Source organism: Epinephelus lanceolatus, chromosome 2, assembly GCF_041903045.1.
Source record: "Epinephelus lanceolatus isolate andai-2023 chromosome 2, ASM4190304v1, whole genome shotgun sequence".
NCBI classification, from domain to species: Eukaryota; Metazoa; Chordata; class Actinopteri; order Perciformes; family Serranidae; genus Epinephelus; species Epinephelus lanceolatus.
This window is the reverse complement of record NC_135735.1, coordinates 34357317-34370641: the sequence shown is the minus strand read 5'-3', so window position 1 is coordinate 34370641 and position 13325 is coordinate 34357317. Positions and strand designations below refer to the sequence as shown.

Below are 13325 nucleotides of genomic sequence, written 5' to 3'. Positions count from 1 at the left end.
CTGCTGCTAAGTAGTAGTTCAGACAAAGGCCAAAGTTTACTGCTGAGATGTCCTGATATCTAGCTTAAAGGCAACTTCTGTATTTGTCACCTTGACCCTGTTTCCTCATGTTTTTGTGTCTAAGTGACTAATTGGAACAACAATTTGTGAAAGTGGTCCAGTACTGAGCGAGAGGGCCGCATCCCACAGCTGTAAAACAGGCTGCAATGTAAACACTCGCAGCATGTTCGCACCCTTAATGTATGTCCACTCAAAGTGCTTGTTTTTACCTCTGACAGACTCGGATCATTATCCTAAGTGTCTGACAACATTATGGAAAGGATTTCTACAGAGATGGACCTTTTTGTTAAAGAGTAAGATCCTTTTTTTAACCAGAAACAGCCCAGAAATGGCTACCACCAAACCCACCAGACTCCATTTAAATACACAGTAGTTTTAGCATGTATAGAGCCGGCATTTTTTCACATCGAACTGGGTGATTTAAGTGTTTATTTCAACCAAACCAGGGTTTGTGATTGTTAGACTAGTGAAAAGAAATAGAAATAGAACTTTATTTTGTTTCTGTTGACTTTGAATGAAGTGTGTTTAACAATGAGAAAATTACTGTTTATTTGAATTTAGTCTGATGGCTTTGGTGGTAGCATTTTTGGGGTTGTTTCTAGTTGAACAAAAAGGATCTTAGTCTGTAACAAAAAGCTCTGTCTCTATAGGGATCCTCTCTATAATGTTGTCAGACACTAAAAATAATAATCTGAGCCTGTCAGTGGCAAAAACAAGCACTTTTAGTGGATATACAAGTGGTTATATTGGGGCCCATTTCACATTTGTTGGCTGCATCTCTCTCACTCAATACTGGACCAGTTTCAAAGATTTTGGTTCCCATATAAAAGTAGAATTTAAAATAGCAGGGTCACATAACCTTTAATCAGCCATTTTAAACAAAATTTGTTTGATATGAGCACATCAAGCTGATTCTGGATCAGCTCTTGCATACCAGTGATCCTTAGCATTCTTTATAAAGACTTCTGGCAAAAACATGGCAGTATCTTGGCAGACCTCGCCACCAGTTACAGTGTTTTTTAATGTTGTAACACAAGGCAGACAAAAACAGGAAAGGTGAGCTGCCAGTGATGTGTGATTCATGTTACAAAATGCTACACAGCTGGCCCCATCATTACAATTGTAAATTGGTATCAATCCTTTGCTGCTTTGCCACAGAGAGGAAGAACAAAAGACACAAGAGTGACGTATACACTCACTTACTATAACATACACATCTACACAGACGGAGCTCAGCACACACACAAAGCGTGTATGATCACATTAACAGCTAACAGACACAACAGGCAGTCTTGGTGTCCAATGTAAGGACATGGTATACACTTGCAGTGGTGTGCTCCAACACAAAACAATCGTGTGCTCTATATACACAGTGCACATTACACACACACGCACAACAGGAGAATTAATTGTATCGAAACACTTTCTTGTCAAGCTCCAGCTCACTGTCACATGCAAAGATGCATATTGGTGCAGCTCATTCCCGCGCACAGACACTCTTCAATCACCGTGACGGGAATGTTTATCACAATGTCTCTGTTGCCTCGGTAACAAACCCCCCTTTTCCCTGGTCAACAGTTGTGATCGTAGATCACTGTTCTCCTGTAGTCCCGGGTCAGTCGGCCAGTAGAGAAATGACTGAGGCTGTGTATCCTCTTTCCCTTACTGCAATACCTCCTTTTATATCCGGACTTAAAAAGGACAAGTGATGTTGTTCAGGGCTGCTCAGTTAATTGTGTGTTAAATCCTACTGCACTTTGTGCTTTCACAGGAAATTTAGCAATATTGTTACATTTAACGCCCCCATATGTGCATTGTTAGAGTGAATGTTAGTTTGGATTTACCAGTGTGGTTAGTATGCGTGCTAAATATTGTTGTAATCTTTACTATTTGTAAATACTATAGAATATCTATAACTACTGAATATATCACAGGCATTGAGATCATACAATGGTATGTTTCTTATTTCTCGCTGGTGACCTTCTGCCTGCTCAAAATACATCAGTTGTACCTAATTAACATTAATTCAGTTGTCCAAACCTATGGGTGTCACTTGCCTGTTCACATGCTTTCGACATGGGAAGTTGAAGACACACTATGCTTGCAGTCATTGCTAGACACCTGACTACAAAAATAGACACTGCAAGACTTCTCCTTGGTCTGCTATCAAAATTGGTGATGTATTTTTTATTGCCTTTCAGTACCATTATGAGGAACATGACTAGACAATAGCGGTGGTGGTGGTCACCTTACCTCAGAGCTATCCAAATTTGCACTTAAGTTGTAAACGTCATGTCAGTCTGGATGAGCATGAACTCCAAAAAGCACAAACACTCTGGTTGCTCTCAATAAACTCGTGTATTGTGGGAATCTGTATTCACCACAGGAGTCGATTTCAGTTCAGGGTGCTATGACTCAAGAACAAAATGTTACGCTTACTCGCAAAATGCTGGACAGAATTTCTTTGAAGCATTGTTACGTAAGCACCACATATCCTGAATAACAGATGAAGTTATGTCAATGAAAACAGAATGTTACAGAGTTGGCTGCAAGGTATGTTACCATGTTGTGCTACGGGTATTACATACACACATTCACACGTGCATAGAATGCATGGGTGCATACTGTACATTTTGAGGGTGAGATGCTCACTTCTCTGCAGGCCTGTAGGTTTTATTATTTTGCATATTTCAGGACAGGAAGCATGTTTGTAACCACACTCTTGTTGTGAAGTGCTTGTAGAAAAAGAAAGCTGGTTAGGAACACATTCTCTAAGAAAAATATAAGCAAGCAATCCTGAAGATGTATAGAGAAAGGGAGATGCAGTTTAGTTGGTCTTGCAGACCAGCTGGTCTCCAAATATAGTCAGACTGCAGAACTGGCCGTGAAACAGAAAAGACGGCATTGCAAACAATTCCCATGGTGGTGAAAAGCAGTGGCCAGAGCTGCTGACACTTCAAATCTGCCACCTGCTTTGCTACCAGTGCATTTTAATACTTTGAAACCGGCTATGTGCTTTCATGGACTTGGGATAGCTAGTGGACATCAAACGCCCAGGCAGGTGGATTTTTAGGGGAACTCCTTTGTAATTTTTCAAATAATCCATGAGCTATTTGTGCTGCGCTTTGGGAAGAGGGTGGCACTGATTCATTAAAGGGTTAGCTTAGCCTACTAGCTATAGTGCGTAGAAATCAAAGGAGCATACTATGGCATATGTGTCAGCAGTTAAGCAAGTAACTCGTGGCTGTTGGAACTTTTCTTGCAGTCTTGCAATTATTTTTATCATTCCATAGTGTATGACTTCAGGCATTTACAGCATTAGCCCTTTTTTTAACATGGGTGGTGCTGGCAGACACCATCACAAAGTCATCAAATAATTGATTGTAGGAACTTACTCTTTGAAATCAGAAAGAGAGAGAGAAAAACAGAAAAATAGAGCTACCAAGTTGTGTCTATATTTATCTCACCGGGGGCTGCAGTAAAGAGATTTAGCATGGAAAAACTGTCAGTGTAATCTCCCCTTCTGCCTCTGTGTATGCACTATAGAAGTGCAGCTGTGTGTATGCAGATATATGTGTGTTAGGGCTGCACAATTCTAGATGTGAATCTTAAATTTCTCTCCCAGAATTTGGAGTGTGATTTTGTCACTATTCTTAGTAAATAAAAACAGTGCCTCTGTAATCTTACTGAGCCCAGATTAATTTGACTAGTATGATGGCACGCTGTTATTACAGTGCATCAGCTTCATCGTATTGTATTTTGTGGTTACTCTTTTATTTGATCGTTACCCCTGTGGTGCTTAAAATTATGGCAAAACAATATGAACAACACACAAAGTGCCTCACAACAGAATAATAACTAGAACAGCTGTTAAATTTAGATGTGTTGCCAATCCTGCTCCCTCTACCTATGCACAGTTCAAGAGGAGTGACACTGTCTTGTCATTTTGTTGAGCAGCTTAGGGAGAAATTAGAAGTGCTTTGTTTGCTGCAGCTGAGATTCCTGCTCATGCAAATATGGCATAATGCTTGAAGGATTTTGCATAGAGCTTTGAGTTAAAATTGCAGCTCCAATATCAGGTAGTCCTGTTGTGTATGTGTGTCATACATTTATTTAGGCCCATTTACATATCCACATCCATGCATGATTCAAGGTGAGGTTACTACAACATTGCGGTTTTTGCAATGTGCAGAAAAAGGCTTTTGCTTTGCTGTTTCCCATCGACGACATCCAGTGCTGTACCTGATCACAGCGAGGAACTTGAAGTCAGGAAGGTTGGACCTTCACTGTTTAGTTCCATTCAGAAGGAGCTAGATATCATTGTGTGTTAATCCGACACACCTCAGCGAGCTCGCAGACTGCTGCCACTGCTGCACTGAAGCTGCCTGGAAATGCCTTGAACACACAGCCTCCAGGCATGCTGGTTATCTAGAGTGTGCAGGTCCCAAAAAAATCAGAATGTCTTAAATCATATCAACTTAAGACCTCAAACGATTTTAAACGCGGAGACCAAAATAGCATTTTAAGTCTCAAATCTTAAAAATCCTCTGGTGTCCTTGCTGCGTGACTTTTCATTAAGGAACTGAGCAGACCTTTGTTCTCTTGGCTTTATTATTTATTCATCTCGAAAAAATTGACTCAGCCCCACTGGAGCAGTTAAGAGCTTTAGTGTCCTGCTCAGGGGACAGTAGCTGTGGACACTTATTTATTTACCTTCACAGCCGGTTTCACCATTTGAACTGGAACAAAGCGGCTACAAGTGTACCACTCAAGCCATTCTTTAAATTGTTTATTTTTGTCACACATTTAAATAAATTTGAATAAAAGACTTGGGTATTTCATACAGCAGGTAAGTGGATTTTAACACCCTGTGGTTGCGATCTCTCTCCCTTATTTGTCCTCCTGTCTCTCTGTCTGTGTTAATGTTGTCCTGTCTGTCTCGTTAGTCTGATTCCTCGTGAGCAGGGCTTTTTTTAATGAAAATGTTTGATAAGAAAACACCCACAGTCAAGTCACGATTTGTTCATTTTTGTAGTACAACAGTTCAAAGGTCGCTTGAGGCACTCTGTAATATATTTGTCCCCCACAGTCTGCCAGACAGGTCAGTTATGCTCTTGGTATTGCCAAGTTAGAGTTTAATGTATTCATCTTTAAGAGCTGTCGCAATTAAGACCAGAAACAACTCACTGCTTTTTAGCACACTTTTCTTGTGGATGTGTTTTGACATTCAGGAAGATTTTTATATCACCTCAGCTGATGCAAATGCCACCTTATTTTTCTGCAAGGTTCCTACATTTGCATGAAATTCACTCGACAGAAAGTTAACTCGAAACATCGTTATTATGACTTCCTGTCTGCCTTTTGAGCTAACTATGTGTGTTTCCTATCTGGCCTTTTAGACTACTCATCTGTCTTTTTCAATATCTGTGAGGACCTTCGTCTCACTCCTTCTGATGTGTGTCTCATCTCTCCCTGGCTGCTGCCCTGCAGTATATTATCTCATATTGTCTGTGTGTAACACTCTTTGATAACCAGTAGCCCAGTCATAGGTGAGCTTATCAGTGTTGTGTTTCCGCTGAGACTTTGATCTGTGTCTCTTTTTTTTTCTTTTTTTTTCTCATCTGCCACTGGCTTTTGTCTCCAGTCCGCCCAACACAGACGCATCACTAATCAGGAAAAACTGCCATGACTCTAGCTGTGCTCGCCGCTTCATTTAAATGAAACATGGTCACAAACAAATGACATACAGACCAAACCGCGCCGGCTGAACAGAGGCGGATGGGAGTGGTTTTTGCCATATGGGTACTTACACAGCATTCAAATTAGCTGTGAGTTTATGTGTGTGAATGTTGAAGTGTGTGTGCGGAGAGCAGAAAGAGAGCCAACCATGCAGTGATTGTGTGGCTGCAGTGCACAGATTAATGGGTCGGCTTATGTGAATGTGAGTGTGTCTGTCTCCCGCTTTGTGTCCCTCTCTTCTCCTTCTGTCCATCTTTCCATCTGTCTCTCTGTTAAAACAGACACGCCACTGCGCACAGAATGTAAAAAAACAAATCCAGCAACGTTTTCAAATCGCACGCTTCAGAATAATAAACACTGTTATAACTATTTCAACCATGCACTGACACGTTTGACGTGCCTCTCTGACAGGTCTTAGGTAACCATGAATCACTCTGAAGTGTGTGTCAGTGTGTGCCACAGTGTTTTTACTCTGAACACTGTTTGCAACTGAGGCTGACCTCTCCGCTGTTGTCCTCTGGGCCTTTTTCCATCCCACATGACACTATACTGATCTGTTGGCCTGCGGACACAGAGACAGCTGAGAGGTGTTTGTGTGTGTGTGTGGGCGGGACTCCAGCTGCACTTGGTGGCAGGCGGTCACAGGTCTAATAATAAGACGCCCGAATCTAAATCCGACCTGTTACATAATTCATATCACACATTATCGGGAGACGGAGGAGAGGTCACACGCACATGGAAAAGAGACAGATCAGTGTTCCATTGTGCGTTATGTACTTGGGTCTGGGTCCCTAAAGTGCAGGATGTATCAGCAAAGCCTCTTATTTTAACAGCCGACCTAAACCTGATTATGTTTTCCCGATTGAAACGTTTTCCCGTTTGCATTTCTCAAGCAGTGCTAGTAGTTGCTATGGTACTTCTCTAACTGAATGCATGGGGGACCAGCAGAGTTTACACACAGGTTTGGAAGAAGCAGAGACTAAATTACATTATGTACACACAGTGCAGACGGAGAGGGCTCAAAAACAAATTGGAGAAAGAGAGAAAATCTTACAGACACACATTAATTCAAACTGTACAAATATAGATTGATGAGAGGCAGGAATGAATTGGTCACGCTTCAGAGGAAAAGAGAGGAGAAGGAGGGGAGGCAAACGCCAGGATTGAACATTGAGCCCCGCTTATGAGGCTTAATGATTGGTAAACAACTCAGATTGTTACATAAATTCCCCAAATGATATTAACTGTTTGTGCCAAAGACAGGATTTAAAACACGACAGAGGGAGGTGATTTGAGTCTCAAGATCTCGGCATCCCGCATCAAGCTAAAACAATCAAATTGTTTGCTTTGGTTGTCTCAAGTCGGCTCTGTAAATGTGGTTCTGTAAGTTGAACACAGCTCTCTCTTTTGCTACAGAAAGGTTTCTTACTTCTCTGCCTTTTATGTGTTGCCCTGCATCCCGATCACCTCCCAGCTTCCATTTAAGCCGTGTTTCTTTCTTTGTGTGTGTGTGTGTGTGTGTGTGTGTGTGTGTGTTGGTGCGTGTGTAGGTTTCATAGGAATGTTCTATTCAGACACGACGCCCTAAAGAATGACAGCTCTCATCTATGGGCTGGGCCCCTAAACCAAAGCCTCCATCACTAGTCTTTTGTCCCGCATTGCACGTGTGTGTGTGTGTGTGTGTGTGTGTTTTCAGTTGATTCACATGTTTGGCGATGGTGTGTTTGTTTATCGCTGTGGCTTCATGTGTGTTTTTGTTAAATGTGCCTAAGGGTTGTATGTATGGATGTGTTCCTGGGTTTGCCTTTCCTAGAAAGCAGCAATCCGACACCCACCATGCACATATAATGGGGCTCTGTGTGTGTGTGTGTGTGTGTTCAAGGGGGGGTATACGTAGCACCATTTCTCAGAGGCTGTTTTTGCTGCTCCCTTAATCAGTCTTTTTCCTCCCTCCCTTCATCCATCCGTGCTTCCTTTCTCTTCTGATCCCCGTCGCCTCCTTCATGGAGTGTCACCTTTAGCCCAAATCCCCTGATAGGACCAGGAACTAGAGCCTTCCCCAGCACAGACGGGGATATACCTTAACGGCAGCTCACTGCTGCATATGTAGTACATTGAAGCCAACCATCATGTAAAAGAGATGGACTCTGTGACCTTGAATCCTTTGACCTTTGTCATATATAATTCCCTCTGGTCCGTCTCTCGCTCCCTTTTCCTCTCTCAACATTGGTTTCTTGCTGCCTTTGTTCAAGCCTTTCCGATTCTAGCCCATAAAGAAAAGGAGATTGTCCCTGAATATAGCCTCCATCTCTTTCACCCTGCGCTTATTCAGCCTACAGCTGGCTAACAGACCCCCTCCCTCCCCTCCCCTCCCCTTTCCTCCCCTCCTCTCCCCTCAGCCTCCCTCCACCTCATGTTTTGTGTTGGACTGCGCTTCTCTCCACGTGCAGCAGCAGCAGCTCAAAGGCATGTAGGAGGAGTTCCCTGAGAGGAATGTGCGTGACTGGCTGGCTGACTGCGATATGTACACACACACACACACACATACACACAGCAGCAGCAGCTCGTAGCTCACACTTCTGCAGAGCCAGCTGAGAGGGACTCTGTTCTAGCCAGCCTGGCTCTGGTGGGAGGAGGACAGGGTGTGTGTATTTGTAATTGTACTTCTAGCCTTAGGAGGACCTGGCTTATAATGATTAAGAAGTAGCCACGTAATTGTGACCTAATATTTGTTTGACAAAGACAGGAGGAGAGCTTGAAATTGTAGGGCAGGCAGGTTTTGCACGTCAGTGTGTTTTACTTGTGTGCTGTAAAGAAAGAAAGCTGTGATTCTCAGAGCTGCTGTGTATCAGCTGACCTCCTGCGGGAATCTGGGAGTTTTCTCTGGAGGAGCACAGAAGATAGAGCGCTAAGACGGGCTCTTCAACCTCCTGCTAAAAATACTCCTACTTTAGATCTAAGCTTCAATTACAGCACAAACAAGGCAGGATTTTGTTAATTTTGTTGTTGCAGGAGACAAAACGACGAGCCACAGCAGCCACTATTTGGCTGGTGACCTAATATACAACAGCCCCCATCTTGCCCCTTGTAAAAACTGCTATGAAATTGGTGATTGTGAATAATAGTGCACAGCAGAGTGGCTCAGCATGAGCTATAATTTGAATGTGACAACCAGCTGAGTATTCCTTGTTAGTTGTCTTCTGCTGCCACATAAAAGGTAATTTGAAAAGAGTCTTGCTGTTGATTCAGAGGGAAACAGGCTGTTTCCTGAATGGTGGAAGGTTGATTCAGCTCTCTGCCCTGCCAGGGCCTGGTCACCCTGCTAGCCCCACCCAACCACACCCTGGCAAAATTGGAGTAGCTGGTGTTGCAGCATGACTTCTCACTCTGTTCTTTACAGTTCTCATGTTCAGGTTGAGTTGTTGCCTGCAAAAGGTTTTGTAATAATGAGTGTGAATGACATCACTGTCAGTGTTGTCTATACTTGTACGTGTTTGTGTGTGTTTGTGTGTGCGCTGTATAAGAGAGCAGTCAGTGTGGCCTCAGCCCTCTGCTCAGCTGACATGGGAGGTCTAAATATATTGCTCTGAAGTGGCCAAACTGGAAAAGTTGTGTCATCCGCTGCCTTCCCCCACACCCCTTCTCTAAACAAGTCTTTCCAGCCAAAGTTAAATAGCTGCATCTCCGTAGGTAAAACCATTCAAGCATTTGTGTCTGTATCATGTTAATACAGGTCATTTTTATTGCCCCCAGCAGCTGTTACAGGATAGGCACATAAGTAGTTTACCTGCTACTTTCCTCCAGTTGGTTCCTTATTTTGTGTTCAGATGTGAAGGGATTTGGAAAGATATGCCGCTTACCAGCTGTTTCTCTGCCCTGTCCAGATGCAACGGAGGAGTTTTTCGAGTATGACGCGGAGGAGTTCCTGGTGTTCCTGACCTTGCTCATCACAGAGGGGCGGACACCAGAATATTCCGTGAAGGGCAGAACCGAGGGGCTGCACTGTCCACCAGCCCAGTCGGCCATGCCGCCTCTTCACAAGCACGAATGCAGCGACAAACTGCCCCAGGTAGCACATGCATACATGTGTGTACACGGCCTCTCATGTTTTTGCCTAACCTGTCAACAGAAGGCAGTCCCCCCTCTCATTTTACCAGAGGTTGTTGTCGCTTCATTTGCATTATTCAAGTTACCTAAACAGCTGGAACTCTACATCCAACACTAAAATATGAAATTCATAATTTAAAAAAATAAATTGACCATATAAACAGTGTGGTGTATGGCGTTCACAGCAGGCAGCCAGTGCAGCCAAAATGTTTACCACTGTGTTAGAGAGTGCGGGTCACAGCGAGGTTAATGTCAAAAGCAAGGCAGGAAGTATGGCGTGCGACTGAACACACACTGCTTTGCAGAGCTGCCTCTACACCTGTACGTCCCAGTAGACTTGGGCGATTGGACGAATATATCGTCCATCGGCTGAGTCCATCACGGTTGTTTTCATTTTTGGCGATTTTTTGGGCAATTTTTGTCATTTTATTTTGCTAAATTAATGGTCTGTCTCCACAGAATTCAACTCAGTACATATAGTCCATAATTACTATGTATGTATGTATGTATATGTATTTACTATGTAGAGCACAATTCAGAGTGTGTGTGTATTGGAACTGGCAGCTTTACACTGATTTCCGACGAGTCTTTCACAAAACACATCAGTGATGGCGGAGCTGAAAGTTACGGCCGGGGTCCACCGGGGACGTCAGCGGCGAGAGTCCCGTAGCAGCTCGCCCCCCGTTAATCAATTACAGCGGCTCTACCAGCAACGGCAGCGGCGCGACAACTTTCTATTTTAGGATGCTCTTCTATTTTTGTCGCGCTATGCTCCCTTACGCGACCCTCCAGCAGATAAAAACTACGTGAAATAGTGTGCTAAACGAGCACCATGTGTTTTTAAATGAATAAACCATTATCAGAGGTGATATGTGATGATTTTCATTTTCATGCATTTACCCATGTTTACCGTGACATTGTATTAATGTCCGTGGCGGACATTTGAAAGTGAGTAGATGACAAACAATACAGTAAACTTGTAGATAACTCAAATATATGTAATAACTTAGGTGGAAAATGCTTTAACTATCATGGCTCAGCAAACGGTAAACAAGATGCTTGATGTGACGCTGTTTGCAGCCGGTGGAACCTGGCCGTAACGTTAATTCATAAACCATAATTGAGAACTACATCAAAAAACGTGCAGTTGTGCACCCCGATCGTTATAGTAGGACAGGTATGTTATCCCTATCTCCCACCTGTTTGATGATGTAGAGGCTGTGAGCGAATGCGTCCTTCTGCAGCCATCAGACTCTTTTAAAATGGTGTCGGACAGTCGTCTTCAGCCCGTCTTTACAGCTTATTACTCAGCAAAGATCTCAAGGTGATTTTTTTAATGAATAAGAGTATAGCCTATAGGCTGTATGTTTCAGTAAAATTTCAATTCAATAATTCTGACATTAAAGACCACAGTCAGAGGATAAGGCACAGGTAAATTTATTCAAACAGAATAAACGGTCGGTCCACAAAAGTTACACAGTAACAATAGCCTATGATAACAAATAAGTAAATATAAACGAAGGACATTGGAAAAATAAAGTGCAAAAATCACACAATCACATAAAATAATGATGTCTACTCCCTTTGCGCTGTCTTTATAATAGCTAATGCCGTTGTGGACGTGGCAAAAAAAACTTAAGCTGTTATAGCTGTTCTAAAAGCCTCTCATAGGCTTATTGCTTGAATAAATAAATACAAATAATAATAAATATAGGTTAAACGAAGAACAATGGAAAAATAAAGTGCAAAAATCACACTATCACATAAAATAATAAAGTCCCTTTGCGCTGTCTTTAACTCAAAAACAGTGTTGTTTTTGGAGAGGAAAACGAGCATGTAAACCTTATCTGGCTTCAGCAAAGTGCGCACATGGTTAACAATGTTACCAGCCGTACTAAACACCCGCTCTGATGGCATGCTTGTTGCCGGTATGCACAGATATTTCCGTGCCGTGTTGGACATGAGTGGGCTTGCAAAGCACGCTGCATTTTTTGCTGCATTCATGTGGTGTCGGGAGATCTGAGTTGTTTTTCTGACATGAGGTGGCGTTCATGTGAATTATCCCATTCTGAAAGTCATTTTTCGATTCTTTCCGACATCACATGAATGCAACACCCCCCCCTCTTTTTTTTCTTCTCCGCCACACACACAACTGCCGAATATATCGGCAACCGCCGGTTGATGGGCTGACGGTGGCCGGTTGGAAATTTTTAACATATCGCCCAACCCTACGTCACAGCCTGCAAAACAGCTCTGCTGCACGTGCTTTATAAGTGAACTGATTCCACACATCCACAACCAAATTAGTTTGAAATAAAATGTGACAATATATTTGAATTGCATCACAAATAACTAAATATTAATTTTGTTTTAACATTTGTGAATTATGCAGTTATGTAGTTGTTAGGATTGTAAACCAACTGCCTTATCTGTGTAAAGAGATTATATCTTTATGGCCTCTTTTATCATTGTTTCCATGGATGTGAAGAGATTATATCTTTATGGCCTCTTTTATCATTGTTTCCATGGAAACAGTGGACAAACAAGCCTGCACAAAATTAAAAATTGGATTATTTAACTTTTTTCAACTCGTTCTACCTATTTGAACACTACTTTGAAAAGATTTTTAATATTGTGAACCGAGCAGTGACCTAAATAACATCACTGAGAAATTCCCCTCTAAGTGAGGCTCTTTGCGGGTCCCATCTGCTGTGCCCCTAAATTTCAAGGTCCCGGTGACATTCACTAATAAACACTAACCCTCCACCTTTGTCTGCCGGTGTGTGCGTATCCAGTGTCAGCAGGCAAGGCGAACCCGTTCGGAGGTGATCCTGCTTTGGAGGAACAGCATCCCCATCATGATCGAGGTCATGCTCCTGCCAGACTGTTGCTATGGCGATGAGTGCCCCCCGAGTGACCCCATCAGCGACCCGGTCATCAAACAAGATGCTCTGCTGCTGGAGAGATGGACCCTGCAACCAGTTCCAAGACAGTAAGGAGCACACACACGCACGTGGACAATGCCAGAGAAGAGAGCTACACAGACACAAAGGAGACTGTGCTCACCAACGTTTAGTAAAGTCTACAGAAAAAATGCTGTATGCTGTATTTCCAAGGTTGCTACCTCCTCCCATAATCCATTGCTGTCCTTGGTTATCTTTACTGTTTGCATGACTAATGCTTTCACATGCTTTCCATGACAGGAGTTCATTTGTATAAATAAGTACAACAAAAGAAGTACAGGCGGTAAAACAAACAGAAACTGTGAAATACATTGAAATAAAATGCCAAGACAATAAAAAGTGTCATACAATTTTCAAATAGATTACTATTCTATATAACGATGTGTTAGTATTGCTGCTTTTAGAGCCTCTGTCCTGGTGGCAGATGATTTTCTACAATAACACACCTTCTGTAAG

At 42.6% G+C, this 13325-nt stretch overlaps 1 protein-coding gene across 1 annotated transcript in view; it reads left to right on the top strand.

Moving 5' to 3' along the window:
• The window catches only part of atosa (atos homolog A), a 36724-nt gene that overhangs the window by 12627 nt on the left and 10772 nt on the right, over window positions 1-13325 (top strand). Inside the window, exons 2-3 of the mRNA XM_033621645.2 lie at window positions 9684-9868; window positions 12702-12898. Coding sequence (XP_033477536.2) covers window positions 9684-9868; window positions 12702-12898 — 382 coding nt within the window. The remainder of the gene's footprint in view (window positions 1-9683; window positions 9869-12701; window positions 12899-13325) is intronic.